Here is a 16,915-nt window from a genome sequence, read left to right as displayed (position 1 = left end):
CTGTCAGATAAGCACTACATATGCTCTGTATCCCAAACGTTCATATTTTAACCAAACTGCACACATGTGGCCCAGCACATGGCTTCCATTTGTTAGCACTTTATCACCCACGACAACCACACTTGCTGACCCTGATCACAATATTAATAGAGGTATTTGCTGGAGTATTGCTTTCTAAGTGTGTAAATGACAAACAGATGTTTCTCTTTATCGTCAACCATATGTGCCTTCAACTCTGTTGTCCAATTTCATGGTTGATTTGGCCTTATGATTTTTTTCAGCCTCTCTTCCAGAGCTATGACTTGAGTCATATGACTAAGTCTTTCCAGGTTTGAAAATAAAGACCAGCGACAATCTCACCTGGAAGGATCTTTGCATTTGAAGAACTTGACATTCAAATCAGAAAGGGCCAGAGTCCAGGAAAAATCTTTTACAAGTAAAAGCATTTTCCAGTTTGTTTCAAGCNAAGGTTTGAAAATAAAGACCGGCGACAATCTCACCTGGAAGGATCTTTTACAAGTAAAAGCATTTTCCAGTTTGTTTCAAGCCATCATAGAGCATTTGGGAAAATCATTGGTTTTTTGTGTTTGTTATTTATAGGATCCCTTCAGCTTTCAACATTAGGCTTCGTCCAAGCTACATCATTTTCATTTTAAAACACTGTTTAACATGACCATTTAAGCTCTGTATTAGAACTGATCTCTATCCATTCTAACGTATCATGACACATGACCATTCACGTACACTGGGCATGCGTGTACTGGTGTAAACAGGAAGGAGATCGTCTGTTCTGCAGTTGGTTAGTTGAAGAAGATACAACAAACAAGGAACATCAAATACAGTTGTAGTGTTTAACTGAACAACAGCTGCTAGCTAAGACAAAAAGGACAGTAACATTTGTCATTTGTTATCCATGTCGCTTTCACCACTGGTAGTCGAGGCTGATAAGATCCAATCAGGGAGCGACCGGGGGTGTTTAAATCATTGTTTCCAAAGATCTCTGTTTTTGCCCGTCCAGACTGCAACACAACCCTGGAGTATACAAACTAAAACAGTTCCAGCAGTGTATGATTTTAAAACACAAACTTGTGTGCTTTTATTAGCGGGGTTAGCGTGTGTAGGTGACTTCCCAGACACATTGCTTTAGCAAAGCAGAATCGGATGTCTTCATTCAGTAACATCTGTCTCTTTTTCCATAGTCACTGTCATCCTCTCTTCCGGTTTTTGCAGATTTTTCTCAATAGACACATCGAGAAAGTTGATACATTGTGAATATGTGCACGAAAAGAGAGGAGAAGATAGTCATAATAATTTGAGCAGGTTTTTGTGAAATAAAACTCAGAAAACATTTTCCCAGGGGTAGAAGTACAATTAGTAGAGAGGAAGCTGGCTTGATGGATGGAACGAGGCCAAAGACAAAGTGAAATATCCTCCTTCTGCAGTTTGTCGTGACACGATTGTTTTGCAACCTCACAAGAGTGAGGTCCCTGCACAGTGATTTATCCACCTCTATATAACAGTCACCAGCAGCCGCGGGTCACTATTCATCTCTCAGCTTCAACGACATGTTCATTTCTCAACTGTAGTCACCATTAATCTCTATAAGTTTTCACTTTAATCAGCCGTTTAAAACTGTTTCACTCCTATCAGGGCTGGAAATATTTCCTGGCACCTTAGAAAAGAGCCCATAAATCACTAGGTTTAAAAGCACATAAAGTCTCTGCTCCTGTGCTTTGGCACCAACATTGTAGGGTTTTTATTCGCTGGGTACAAATAGATCTAAACACTCACCGTCTCCCAGCACACAATGAAAATCATATATTAGCAGGATATGATAGGGCTGTTAGCAGTTATTTTTATTTCAGTTGTACAAGTGGCTTTTTGGGGCCAGCCCCTCCCTCACAAAGACAAAGTGTACAACAAAAATGAATTTTTATTATTTTTGCTATTATGAGGTCTACAATTGTAAAACAGCATACATGAAACTCTGATCAGCAGCTTCAGCACCACTCATACTACAGGTATGACAACCTGCAGGTAACAGCAACATTATTTCTCAGTTACTGCTGCGTTCAGATAGAAGCTGAGAGGTTGTATTGTGGGCAAGGTTGTATTGTGGGCAAATGTACGATGGCCCTGAGAGCTCAACACACTGGAACTTACGAAAACACATCAAATCAGTGAATTTGACAACACATGCAAATACTCACAACACAACAGAAGTGTTTCCAAGGGGACATTAAAAATCAATGTGGGGGCGCCCCAGTGTCTCATCCATGCATACTCATTGCTCAGTGCTTTTAACTTCAGAAGTCACAAGGCATTAAACAACAAGTGCATCCCAGTAAGGTTCACTTTTTAGTGTCCCCGGGGAAACACTCGCATTGTGTTGTGAGTATTTGTATCACATGTGTTGTTAAACTGATGAAGATGTTTTCTGAAGTTTTTTGTGTTTTGTCTGTTTGCATGTGTTTTCTTAAGCTGCAGTGCATTGAGCTCTCAGGGCCACCGTAGAAATGAGAACATGATATGTTTACTTGAAAAGAGGTGGGTCAAGACAACACTGCTGCCAGACGACTGACAATACAAACTGATTTACATTGTCTGGTTTTGTATTTTAGCACCATGCTAATAGCAAGAGGGAATGATTAACTAACATATGACTAGCTTGAGCGCCAATATTTAGAAAACCGTCAGTATACTGTCAGTCACAGGTTGTCATCAGAGTTTGTTTTATTCTAACGGCCTTAACATTTATTTTAACACAGATTGATTTTCCTAGTATGTGGCCATGGTATAAATGCAATACAACACTGAAGTGTCCTGATATAGACAAATAAGAGATAAAGTGGAAGAAACAAGGTGGGGGACAGCTGATAGCTGTGTCTCTCGTTCAGAAAAAGAAAGAAAATAAAGTGTGGATGGAAAGAAGAAAGGAACAAGCAAACTAGATAATGGAGTTAGGAAAATGGGAGCGAAGTACCGCCATGACAAACAAGCACAGCAGGCTACAACAATAGACCGTGGCTTTGCTAATAGGGTACTCGACGACCACTCAGATCCACCCTGAAATGGAAATTACCTTAAAGAGCCAACATCCATGACAATGGACGGGCAGGGAGGGGGTGAGGATGAATATTAAAAGCATGGATTGTTTTTATTTAGGAAGTAAACTACTCATCAGCCTCATGTGGAACTGCAACATTACCTGTAAGAGGTGCACTGACAGCAATTCAAAATTACATTTGAATAACTCACCACTGACACATGCCGCTCTGGAAACAATGTCCCACTTGGGGACAATGTCACAGTTGGGTTTGCAGATTGACCTGCAAAATCAGGTTTATGGAAAACATGTTGCTGTTGAGTTCACACTGGACATCTTAAAACCTTAGAAGACACTTACACTTACAACAATTAACACAAAAATGTGTTTTACTCTATGTTGCATGTTGTACATATTCAAGAATCACCTGACTTTAGTTCAGAGTCAGGATATAGATGCAGAACTGCATGCCACTCCAAATGTTAAGGTAACTGCTTGTTACATTGTCGTATTGTCTCATTGTGTCTTGTCAAGTTATTTCACGTCCACAGGTCCAGAAGTAAAAAGTTCTGTTTATTTTCCCATGGACAACCTTTAGTTGCTGAGTAATGTTAGTGCTACATCTTGGATGGAAACTCTCGGTTGAATCATCAAAAGATGGACATCTGCAGTTAAAAACATATTAGAACAGTCAGACTTAAAAAGTTAACTACGACTCCCATGGTGCATTTCAGTAACAAACGTCTGGTCGCCATGCTAGAAATTCTGTTGCATGCATAGTGAATGACAAGTTGAAGATTATGTTTGTAGAAACCCAAGAATATATTTTCAGTTATACTTTCAGATCTTGGATACTTATGGGTAAATTCTGGTAATTAGATTAATAAACCTGATTCATGCCTTTAATAGCATTTTTCCGTTGCATGTTAAAAACTCGACTTGATTCTGCTCGTTTTTGGTACCAGGTATTTCTTTTTCCACTGCAGACATTACCCCCTCAATGCACCGTTGTTGCCATAGCGAGAATACACAAAGGTATTGTGACGTCATCTTAAACATAACATGCACATGAACCAGGTATTGAAGTATTACTAAAAGAAATGTAACAGGCTACAGTGAGTGGTATACTGTTTATAAATGGCTGTCTTGTTCAGCGCAACCTGTCTCACACAATGATGACGCAGTGGTGACTATTCTCTCTGACCAATCAGCAGTCTGCCGTTTTATTCACATCACCTTTTGGTATCGCCACACAAAAAAAAGTAGCAGGTACTATTCACAACTTTTGCCTGATGGAAAACTGAAAAAGGTGGGTGCAGTGGAGTCAAGCTGAGCTGGTACCATGCATGCAGGCTGTAACCGCTTTCTTTCCCAAAGCAACAGTGGCTTAAACTCATGGATATTGTAGTGTTCAGATCCATCAATTTGATGTTGAAAGTTGAAATTATTCAAACTCAGGGCCGCAACATAAACCAATACTGCCATCAAATGATCACATTGGATCAGTTGTTGAAATGCTGAGGAATGCTGTGGCAACTCTATTTGAAAATAATTTGACTTTACCAAACACAGTTCACTGCAGTGCAGCCATGTGAGTCAGAGCCAGGGAGGACAGTTAGATCCTGTGTGCTGGTATTGTCCATAATGCTTCACTGTGCTGTATGGGGGAACATATGGAGAAGCTTCTGGACAATGGTGCTCTTGTCATGCTGGCCTCAACAAAGAGGCCAAGACAGGCTCAGACAGGAGGTCGACAACCATGCTGGGGTGTCTGTGTGTGTGTGTGTGTGTGTGTGTGTGTGTGTGTGTGTGTGTGTGTGTGTGTGTGTGTGTGTGTGTGTGTGTGTGAGAGAGAGAGAGAGAGATTGGGCGTATTTTTGTGTATGTGGAGGTTTTGAGATCGTGTGCAGGAAGTAGAAGTCTACAGTGTATTATACAGTAATTGTGTATATATTCATTCAAACTCTAAGTGTGTTTGTTTCAGGCATTTCTTTAAAAAAAAAAAAAATTCAAGAAACAAAATGACAGTTTACTTCAGCAACGTGGCTCATTCTTATCTTTTGTATGATTTAAAGAGAAATAAATGCTTTCTCCACACTTGCAATAGTGAACAATCATCCACACTATCCACACTATACATGTGTTGATGTCAGCTATGTTGACAGACACACATTACTTCCCATATTTGCCTCTGTTGTCAACGTATTGCAAGCGTAAAACTCGCCAACCACTGTGATATTGTGTGGTTCCAGCCTCGGTAAACCCGCCCCTCCCTTGTCTCCACCCAAACACTTGCTAACTGACACGGACCAGTGACATTACGCAGCCAAAGTTAAAGTAAACCACCATCATGATAAGATAATTTTATGCAGGCATCATTTGACTAATTGTCTGATCAAACCTGATTAGAGCTCTATATCAAATGTTTTCCTGTCACACCTGAGAAGATGATTTATGAAGGTTTCAGCTCAACTGTATTTAAACATGTTCTTGTTCAAAACTAATTAAAAGCATTCTCTAGATGCAATATTGTGCAATGAAGGAAAAGAATTTGTAAAAAAAAAAAAAAACAGTTCTCATGACTTTTTCTTAGTGGTGCCTATCAAAACTTTAAGTTTGAATATAAGCTTAAATGCAGCAGGTTCCTGTGTGACATATGGGCCTATTATTGACAGTGACCAAAGTGACGAGTAACAAACACTGGAAACAAAAGCTGCCACCAAAGTCTTGGTCGTGTTATTCACCTTGTTTACTTCACTCTCTGGTTAGATTTTTGTCATTTCTAAGTTTCTCTAAGACTTTAAGGTTTAAGCTCTGTTGTATATAAGATTTTTGGCTTATTATGTGAATGAAAAAAATAACATTAAATTCATGTGAATGTAATAAGAGTGAAACATTTTTTATAGGAAAAAATTGTACAATATCCCATGTGAGTATTATAGTAACACTACCAGTAAACACTTTGTGTGAATAACACACTGTCTGAACTGCAGGCTGAATCCCACTTAGGGTCAATCAGTTATTTACAGGATCACATTGTGGGTTATTAGTCTAACCACCATAATGACACTTTACATACTGAGCTTTGCAACCACAGAAATACATAAAAAACCTCTGCCACACACACACACACGCACACACGCACACACAGACACACAGAGACACACACACACACACACACACACACACACACACACACACACACACACACACATATCCAATAGACAGTTGTGCTGGTTATGTAAGAACAGATTCAGTTGCAGTGTCACTCAAAAGGTGAGACCACAACAACAGAGAGAGAGAGGTAACTGTTAACCAGTGAGATAACTGATTTATTTACCTAATCAATCATGAAAAATATTAGAAAGTATATGGACTTCATAATTTACTCCAATGATATGTAAAGAAAGAAAGAAAAAAAGAAAGAAAGAAAGAAAGAAAGTGTAGAGAGAAACCTAACGAAAGTCAGTCTGTTACTAAACCAACCGACCACAGGGAGGAAACCACACTGGATTACAGTTATTTAACCCTGACAACACACACACACACACACACACACACATACACACCACAGTAACGTATCAGCGAGGCGTTATGATAAGACATGTTGTGTGTTTTACAGTTTGTTTTGCAGCCTCTTTACAATGAACTGCCACTTACTTCTTACAGCCACAAACACCCGACCACTAACTGCTGGGGTCACTTGGTTCTTCATATATACTTTTGCCCCAGGTGCATTTTTCTTCTAAGATTACACTGCTAAATGTGCAAATGCTGTTCACATGTGTTGTCCTGGTGTGTTCAGGTGTGTTCCGTAAAGATCATCTTCCACTCCTAATAAATGCCAAGACAATCACCTCTTCTTCCTATTTCAGTCAGCTAACAACAAAACTGTTGTTTTTACTTATTTATATTCATGTATGTTTCTGTGGTGTGGAAACTGACCAGGCATAAAGAAGTGATTTGATCACAGTTCTTAAGTGCTACCTGAGGCAACTGGTGCTGTGATGCCTGTCAAATCAGGATTTTATTGTTGTTATTTATTCATTACAAGTCGTCAAAAACAACATAAATATATTGTAGGTCAGTAGCACTGCCTGTGCTGTGTTTGAAATTTAAAGGAGCTATGCCTATTTGTAAGTTTTGCTATTGCTACATAGCCACCGTAAGCATTAACAGCTATTTACTTACCATGTTAAAAAACAGTTGTGAGTTCAGCATCAAACTTCGTTCCTTTGAAAGTGAAGCTAATGTTGACTGTATCACTTCGGCTATGTCTGAAATCACTCACTACTCCATAGGCTATAGTCCACTATATAGGGAGTTTACAATTTTGTAGTGCTGTCCAAATGTATAGTGACAATTATGATCAAAGTATCAAAGCATCCCACAATGCATTGTGAAAAGTAGTGTACAATCTATGGTCACTAACCAAGCAATGTATACCATCATGCATTGTGCTCGCACTCAAATACAGAAAAACACTGCGGAGAAATTAACCTGAGTAGTGTCCGAAAGAGTTTTTTTCAATTTACAGATGAGCTCACTACACAGCCCTTGATTGTGATTTCAGACACAATCTTCTTTTCTTTTACTGAAGTTACTGATAAGTTTCTGATACGGGAGCTAGCTGGTTAGTAGCTGTTTATTTACCATTCAAAAAAAAAGTTCAGCATCAAACTTCTTTCCTTGGAAATAATGCTAATATTGACTCTTGTTTTTATTTCTATCACTTCTTTTCTTCTACTGAAGTTAGCATGCTAACCATCTTGCTCCCATTTTGTAGCTGTCCGATATTGAGTCACTGTAGCGTCCAGTCTGCCCTGAAGACATAGCGCTGCTCAGAGGACATATAGCCTCTTGTCTTGTAAACACAATGATGGCTGAAGCTCTCGGCAAAACTGGTAAGTAAACAGCTGCTAATGCTAATGTTGGCTATGCAGCAATTGCAAAACTTACATATCGATCCTTTAAAATGAATGATTTTAGACAGCACTCGAGGCAACAGAAAGTTTTCTCCTCGATTTTACTGCCACAAGCACACACACTTAAACATTGGTATTTTCTCATTGTATTGTTTCATTGTATTGCTTCAGTATTACCAACTGAATCTCATAATCAGTAAACACTGTGGTGTTTTCATTTCCTCTGTTTACCTCCTCTAAACTTGACGGGCTCAACACCTTGGATCACCCGACCACAACATTAACACACTGTCCACACAGAGACACAATGCACATCACAAGCAACAGATCAACAAATAGTACATTGTTGGTCCCACTGGAAGAGTGTCAAATGGTGCAATACACAAAAACAAAGGTTCAAACATGTGGTCATTGAGTTTCAGTGAGAGTTGGAGGCTAAACTTCACCCTGATTCTGATAAACAAGCAACAGACTCTTACGTCTCTGTACAGGTCAAACCTTCTGAAGAAACCACACTTCCTGGTTTCATTTCTTTACAGTGCTTCAGTTGCCATACCTTCACTGCATCTGCTGCACAGTGCTTTAAGAAGGTTATTTTGATTTTTAAAAATATTTAGTTTTTTTTTTGTCTCCAAATCTTTTCAGTCCCAAACATCCTAGTTACTTATGGCGCATAGAAACAGTCGCATCAATCATGGCAGACACTGAGGACAATCTGGTGTTTGGTGAAATCCACAACCTGAGCACTTCTGTTCTTTACTCGGTCCAGTAAACATTCTTCAGTCGTGCTCAAGCGTTGGTCTGAACTGTGACAGTGGAACAAGTCACCACCATCAGCTGACACTTTTGTTGTTATCACTGACCTTTGTGAAAACACCGGTTTGGGGCACAACCATGGGCTGGGTCACGACTGAGCCACATGTCAGGACTTGTCCCCATCTCTTATAAATGTGGGGCCATGAATATAAACATAAACTGAGATAAGCATGAAATTTTAATTGGTAAAGATTGTAGTTTACAGATAACAGCAACTTTAGCATTTTGTCACTTAACGACAACAGGCTTCATAATAACAGCAGCCTTTTGTCTCGTTGGAATTTAGCTTCAGAGAATCTGCACTGTCTTTATTTTAGTCAATGACATCATTTATGCCTCCAAGGCATCTCTGACTCAAGAACTAAAACTTAACTCACAAAAGTGGGTGGGGTACACCCTCGTCAGATCGTCAGTCTAACACATTCACACTCCATGTACGGCTGTGGGCATTTTGGAGTTTCCAGTAGACATGACTTTGGACTACAGGAGGAAACCCAAGCAGACATGTGGAAGACAGAAAAAAAACAGGCAGACTCATCATGCCATCATTGTTAGTGCTTTGTTTTGTTGTCAATATAAACAGAGAAAAAAACTGTCACCAGTCAGACAACCATCAAATATGAGTTTATTTTTAGATTGAGAGGGTTTGAGCTCCATCCAGCCACAATTTAAAATGAGAATTAATGTCACACTTGAGATTACAGTGACTGATTTTCATCAGCCAGATTGAGTGTTATTAACAGAACAGAATCTTAAAGCACCAATATCTGTCAAACTGAATATTTTCTTTGCAGCTGGTCAAAGAGCAAACTATTGCTCTTAAATGATGTGACTCTAAGTATAAAATTCAGGACTCCATGTGACAAAACTTTATTTTGATGACTGTTCAATGGAGGACAGGCCTTTAATGGAGAGAGTTCATAGTTAAAAGAATATTGGGATTTGCATTGTCAGTTTCCAGAAGCAGCCATGTTATAACATTTAGCTTTTAATGTCAAATTATAAAAATATATGGAAATATAAATCAACATATAAACATACAGAGAAACAAACCTTACATGTAAAATCAGTTTAAACTAACTTATAAATGTGTGTAAATGTTAAATATACTTTAAAATATTCTTGACAACTTTGCTGCGTAAGTGCACTAATGACAGTAAATGTGTTTGGTATTTGCAACACTTGTCATTATCTCCTTAGCTGCATCGATCCGAGACAAAGTGAGGGGACGGGCCGTTAAAAAAAGAAGAATGCATCTTTAAGGATTTGGTAATGAATGGGTAGAAAAGTAGCTTCATTCAGCTCCCTCCTCTTCTTTCTGTGCCCACCCTGCCCCCCAGCACACCGTTACAATGCAGGACCCCTCCCCCATCCCCCCAACACACATACACACACACACACACACACACACACACACACACACACACACACACACACACACACACACACACACACGCACACACTCACACTCTGCCCTGCCCCCTGAAGAACACAGGCAGGGGGTGGGTGTGTGTGGGTGGGTTTCCCCAACTATTTAAACAGATTCCAGCAGATGGTCCAGAAACTTTCCTCCTGGAGTCACGTCCTTCACAACAGACCTGACTACTTCTTCTTCACTTCTCTCCCCCTCCCCTCTCTTTCGTGACCATCTAAAAACGACTTTCAGAGAGCCAGACTGAAATCTTTTTCCAGACCCCTGAACCTTTCCTCTGTTGTCTGAGCTCCCCAAACGCTAGACTTTGTCCATCTCTCTTCGTTGTCTTTGGACCCAGGAACTTATTTTTTTCCTCTCCTCTGCGAGGACGGTGGAGCAAACCATGCCCTCCGACTTTCTAACACCTTTCCTGGAACTGGATGAGGAGTTCTGCAAGGTGAGAGACACCAACAGCAACTTAAAACTTTTACACAGATCTACAAACACGCCAAATCTATCTGTCTCCCGTGTGATCATCTTAAGATCTTGTCTGTGATGTCTTTCAGTTAAGACGATCAAATAATGTCTAAATTACAGATAGTGTTCTTTGGATATATCTCAAATTCATTCATTCATTCATTAATGATGCAGTCATTCATTCTGAGAAAATCTAGATTGGAGTGAGGTTTAAAATTTCGTCTTTGCTGCAGCTTTTGGTTTAAAGCTCAAATAATTAGTTTGCATCTTAATTTTGTTCTTAAATCCTTTTATACTTCAGAAGACAAGTGAAACTCTGGAACTGAGAAGTTTGTTTTAATAGGATTTCCTAAACCATTGCAAGTTAATGTGTTACGGGTTTAAAGAAACATTTTTAAAAATGGATGTATTGGATGTTTTTTGACAGTTTTTTTTTGATAGACTGCAAATACTTAATGGAAGTTGATTAAAGTGTTTTATGCATGCCAACTTGCAATCCAGTTAAACCCAGATTCAACACATATTTTTTCAGTTTGTAAACATGGTTTTATTCCAACATTTAGTTCAGTTTCAAGTTAAAACATAGTCCAACTTCTTTTTTAACTTAAAAACCTGGTTTCAGTTTGATTCGACCCTGCCAGTCTCACTCCAGCGCTCGAGGAATGCAGAAATCTCACATCTATTCCTCTCCCCTCTCCTTTTGTGTGACAGAATTTCCGCGGCCTGGAGACGACAGATGGCTCGTCTGCCGTCTCACAGCAGCAACGGCAGCAGCACAGTCAAAGAGTCCTGGGCTTCCAGCGTCGCCATTCTCTCTGCCCCGTGACCCTCCCCAACTCCAAGTTCAACAACAGCAGCAGCAGCAGCAGCAGCAGCAGCAGCTCTGAGGTGACCGAGTCAGCCTGCTGGGGGCTGAACATGACCTCCACCCAGCAGTGGAGCAGGGAGAGTCAGCTACCCCGTTCCTCTCTGAGCCACATCCCCTTCAGGGTGGACCGCTCAATCAGCATGATCGAGGGCAACGGCAGCAGCTTCGCAGGAAGCAGAGAGGACAAAATGACTAACATGTCCCCAACAGTGCTGCTCCCTCCACCAGGCCTCTGCATCAGCAACACCTCTATCTCCTCCACTGCTTCCGCCTCCAGACCCCCAGCCCCATCGCCTCACATTTCCACTCGCTACAAGACCGAACTCTGCCGCACCTATGAGGAAAGTGGGACCTGCAAGTACGGCGCCAAGTGCCAGTTTGCCCACGGCATGGACGAGCTGAGAGGCCTCAGCAGGCACCCCAAGTATAAGACCGAGCCTTGTCGCACTTTCCACACGATAGGCTTCTGCCCGTACGGTGCCCGCTGCCACTTCATCCACAACGCTGATGAGCTCCAAGCCGGCAACGCCAATGCCGCCGTACCTCCACAGAAACAGAAGTTGAGGCCTCCTTTGCTGCGTCACAGCTTTAGCTTTGCAGGCTTCTCCTCTCCACAGACTTTCCAACCAGTTGAGGAGCCACAGCCTTCCTCCCTCCTCTTCACCCGAGCCTCCTCTGTCTCCCCTCCTCCATCCTCCACAGGGAGCCCAGAACTCCTCTCACCTCTCTTTCCTGAGCCGGGAGCGCTGAAGCATTGCCCCTACCCCTTCTCTAGCATCACCGACCTGGCGGGCGACAGCGGTGATTCAGCTCTGCGCTTCTACGCCGTGACCGATTCCATCAGTGCCAAGTGTCCCACCTCAAATTTCGCCTCCAAAAACCCAAACCTCCCTTACCACCACCTCCCCCAGCAGCTGCCTGTCTCTCTGAGCAGCCTCCCCGGCCTTCAGCGCTGCTCCTCAGCTGACTCCCTCTCTGAGGAAGGCTACACTTCTTCCTGCTCCCTCAGCTCTTCCTCCAGCGGCACAGAGTCACCAAGCTTCGAGGGTCGACGTCTGCCCATCTTTAGCCGCCTGTCTGTTTCAGACGAGTAGGGAAGGGTTTTACTGTGGAGCTGAATTTAATCAGGGATAGATGGTCTATTTGTTTTAACTCATTGTGACCAGGATCTAAATAAAGCACAAACTCCATTGTTAAAACTAGTTCAGATACAGGTCACACAGAGTTAAAACATTGGGTTTTTCACTTCCTCCCTGAATGCAACGTACCTAACTTTGTGCATATTGCATTTCTCATCCAAGCAGTTGTAGCGCTGCTCAGTGTTCGTCCAGTTTTAGCTGACTTCTCCTTTTGTTTGTGGTTTTATTGTTATTTTTGTAAGTTTGTTCTTTTATATCATTGTTACTGCTGTATACTGTTGTATACCCATTTTTTAGAGAATACTTGGAGGGTATTTCACGTAGCTCAGCACTCGTCCTCGTGCTGTTCCTGCTCAATTGGAAGTTCTGTGTGAGAATTTCCTGTACCCTGATTTAAAAAGGATTTAAAGATAAGTGCTGTTTGGGCCCATGTAAGACCGGTGTGCTATCCACTTTTTTTTTTAACACAGCAATGTTGTTTGTCACAGATCTTATTTCTTATTTTACTCCTTACAAACAGTTTCCGAGATGCAGCACTTCTCCAGTCGTACCAAGGGCTCTCCAACTGTATGAAGCCATCCTCTTGTCCATGAGTATGAGGGCTCAATGATTATGCTGTCAATATGCTGATTGATGAATTGATTGGTTGTATGGCTGTGGCCACTTGACTGTAGTTGTCAGCCATTTTAACTACCTGGCAAAGATTCAGCTAAACTGCCTTAGCCGCAAAAAACTAGCACAAATGTAGGCAACCCACTGACTCTCTCTAGTTACCAAAGCTGATGTTATAGTTCCTCTAACCTGCTACTGTTAACACCTAGCCTAGCCTTTAGCCATGACAGTTAATACAAGCTGTCATTGTTATTATTGCTTAACACTTTTTTAAAGACTTATTTATCGCTTTATGTATGATTTGCTGTTTCTGTCAGAGTTTGCTTTGTGATTGTGTTAATGCATTATTTTTTTTTTTCTTTACGATGCCGGAGAAATTATGCTTTACTTATGCATCCATGTTGTCCATCTGCTTGGTTTTACACCATCCAGTAGCTTTAAGGAGGCTCGTGGAGAGGAGGGGAAAGGAGGAAGAAAGACATTTTTTGGCATTCTATGTGTAAGTTGCCTTATTGGCCTGGCAGAAATCAAGACTCGCTGAGTTCTCACATCAGAAGCAGCTCGATACGAAACAGTCCAATCAGTAGCATGAGCGATACTTTCTGCTGTTGGTGTGAGCGCACAGTGGCTCTACCCTCCTCTCCATCACACCTCACACATCTGACTGTAATAACCCCTTTTTTTTCCATTTGTTTACTGCTGTTATTTAAATACAAAGCAAAACGGTGGTGGACACACATTCACAGCCTCAGTGTGAAAATGAATACTTATGAATATCATCAGGTTTAGAGCTGCACAACCAGTGTCAGTATTTCATCTTACATGTGTGACTAATCCATCAGGACTCCTGTAGTGCTGCATTGTGCTCTTTGTGTGTGGAAAACTCCTACTTGTTTAAAAAATCCTGTGTGCTCTATTCTTCTCTTGTGATGTAAACACACAAGGTGAAAAGGTGACCTTTGTTTGTAGTTGATTTTATCTATCAGAGTTGCCTTGCTGACAATGTGTTTGTAGGTCGACTCCTGTTGCACGCTAAGCTAGCTAGCTCTCTGAGCGGCAGGTGAAATCAAGCGAGTTCAAATGAAATCAGGCAAATGTTTATTGTTTGTTTTTGTCATGAAATCGAGTCAACTTGCCCTGACGAGTCCAGAGACGCTTGTTGTTGTGGAAGCTCATCGTTAGCTTGACTCGACATCAAGCCGTTTTTATAACCTTTGTTAACTTAAAGTCTTATTTATTTTGTTTTTCAAAGCAAAACCTATATTGTGTTGTTTGATATTGTGTTTCTTTTTTGTTTTACATAATTTAAGTGCATTTATTGTTTACATTCCATGGGTTATGTTGATATCCTAGCTCTTTATCTTAATATATTTGTCCATCTTTATTTCAAAATAAAAGTTTTGGAAAAATAAGTTCAGCTGCCTTGTATCTCATTGCACTTTTGTTTCAAGTTTGTTGTGTAGCACACAGGGAGTCTGAAGTGGTTTTATTAATTATTGGATGTTTTAGGATTTATGATTTCCCCTTGAGGTAGGTCACTTTTATTTAGATTAACTTAAGGGTCAAAAACAGAATTAAACTTGAGAAAAATAGAATGTAACATACAAAAGACTGAAATCCAGTGCATTGTATAAGACTGATATTCAGCTCCTTCACTTTCTCAAAGAAGTAACCCGAGATGCTTGTTAATGCCAGGTATGAACAGGGCCTATGTCTTAAGTAGTATCCCCACATCCCAGTCACCATGCTTTATGTTACAAAAACACTTTGCTTGGCTTTTCCATTTTTATTCCCTGTTTTCTGCGAGATCATCTCTCACCACTCACGAGGGAAATGATCAGAGCTCTGACTCCTTTTAGCCGCCATACCTTCTGCAGAGGAGACAGCTGTGGAAAAAAAATCTCTCTGTATTGCATAACTACAAGAATATCTTGGTATATGAGGGGATACACAACCAATCAAGGTGTAGGTGTTGGTGCTGAGTTAAACTCTTACACTTCTCAGTAATTGATTTCAGTGGAAACTTACTTTGGACTTCCTGGGTTTGTTAAGTATGGCGTAGATCTACAGGATCTGCTTTGTTGTTATTCCCTGTGAGTGCAGGAAAAAATTAGGGTAACAAAAACTGATCTTGTTACGCAGGAAATGTGTGTGGTTAAAATAATGGAAAACATACAATTAATTTCACAGAAGACACATTTTGGTAGAGTCTTCCCCAGGATTTCCCAGGAGCCACTTTAAAATGCTGCCACTGTTCTTGGGCCTTTACAATCATCTGTGTCTCACTGACACACAAAAAGAACAAAGATTAACTCTTTCTCTTACTTGCGTCCAGGGAATCTCCCAGCCCTCCCCTCCCTGTGTGTGTTTATGTGTGAGAAGAGGAGTGAGTTTTGTTGCAGCTCGTCTGAACAGACCAATTTAAAGTGAGTGACACTGAGGAGAATGTTTGGGCAACAGATGCTCAAACAAAGACTTCCCTGAACACAATGGGACACAGAGATACTTGTGACTGATTTCCATCTATTCACACAAAGTGGAGCAGAAGTTGAGGTCCTCCCCTGTGTGTGTGTGTGTGTGTGTGTGTGTGTGTGTGTGTGTGTGTGTGTGTGGTGTGTGTGTGTGTGTGTGTGTGTGTTGGCATTCAGCTGTGGGTGTAGGCTGAGGATTTCCCTCTGGTGAATGAAGTAGTGAAGCAGGAGCAGACTCCCACAACCCCCATGGCTACTTACCATGGTTCTGTGTGTGTGTGTGTGTGTGTGTGTGTGTGTGTGTGTGTGTGTGTGTGTGTGTGTGTGTGTGTGTGTGTGTGTGTGTGTGTGTGTATCTGTAAGACCTTAAAAAGGCCAAGGGCCATCCCTGTGCAGCCCCTCGACCCCTCCCTCCCCTCCTGGTCATGCAGGCCCTTTGTGTTTCCCTGCTTTCCCTTTTCAGTCTAACATCTGTATGCTAATGCAGCTCAATGGGAATGGACTGGAATCAGCCTGGGAGAGAGGGTGAGGGGCGGCTTCCCTGTGTGTGTGTGTGTGGACAGAGACGGGTGAATAAAGTGATTTGGAGAATTCAGCAGCAGGAAGGGGTCTGTGCAGGGCTTACAGAGAGAGGAGTGGAAAAGAAGAATTATTGGTTAACGGGAATCTCAGGAGGGAATGGATGAGGGGTTGGGGTAAAGTTTAAAGGCGGTGTGTGTGTGTGTGTGTGTGTGTGTGTGTGTGTGTGTGCTGGTGTTGCCATGCCGTGCGTGTGTGTGTGTGTGTTAGTGTGCGTGCGTGTGTGCGTGTATGTGTGTGTGTGTGTGTGTGTGTGTATGTGGAGGGGTCACTCTGAATTACAAATGTCTTCAAATACTCCATGGATAAAACAGCAGCATTATGTTGATATGTTGACGTAAAAGCTGAAATCAAAATGTGACCATGTGTTACAGTCATTACGGTCAATATGTATCGGCATGATTTTGTGACATCACAGCTAGTTTGTAAACCACTCATGGTTCTAACCAGTTACTTAAACAGTTAACTTTCATGACAGCAGCAGAGCTCCTGGTCACAGCAAGACCAGAGCAGAAGTAAACCAGTGAGACCAGCAGAAAGAAGAGACACAGCTTCATAGCAACCAGGC

At 41.4% G+C, this 16,915-nt stretch overlaps 1 protein-coding gene across 1 annotated transcript; it reads left to right on the top strand.

Moving 5' to 3' along the window:
• The first annotated feature begins 10,223 nt into the window (after positions 1 to 10,223).
• LOC111216969 (mRNA decay activator protein ZFP36L1-like) lies at positions 10,224 to 13,708 on the top strand. The gene is made up of 2 exons (XM_022738642.1): positions 10,224 to 10,658; positions 11,390 to 13,708. Exons 1-2 carry the CDS (start codon positions 10,605 to 10,607, stop codon positions 12,638 to 12,640), a joined length of 1,305 nt encoding a protein of 434 aa, XP_022594363.1. The 5' UTR covers positions 10,224 to 10,604; the 3' UTR covers positions 12,641 to 13,708.
• The last annotated feature ends 3,207 nt before the right edge of the window (positions 13,709 to 16,915 follow it).

The sequence above is a fragment of the Seriola dumerili genome, unplaced genomic scaffold (genome assembly GCF_002260705.1).
Source record: "Seriola dumerili isolate Sdu_G_001 unplaced genomic scaffold, Sdu_1.0 BDQW01000036.1, whole genome shotgun sequence".
NCBI lineage: Eukaryota > Metazoa > Chordata > Actinopteri > Carangiformes > Carangidae > Seriola > Seriola dumerili.
This window is presented reverse-complemented; position numbering and strand designations above follow the sequence as displayed.

Excerpts from the sequence above, each read along its gene's own strand:
- LOC111216969 (XM_022738642.1), top strand. The coding sequence starts at position 10,605 with ATGCCCTCCGACTTTCTAACACCTTTCCTGGAACTGGATGAGGAGTTC. Across the intron at positions 10,659-11,389 it reads TGGATGAGGAGTTCTGCAAG|AATTTCCGCGGCCTGGAGAC; the intron begins GTGAGAGACACC and ends TTTGTGTGACAG.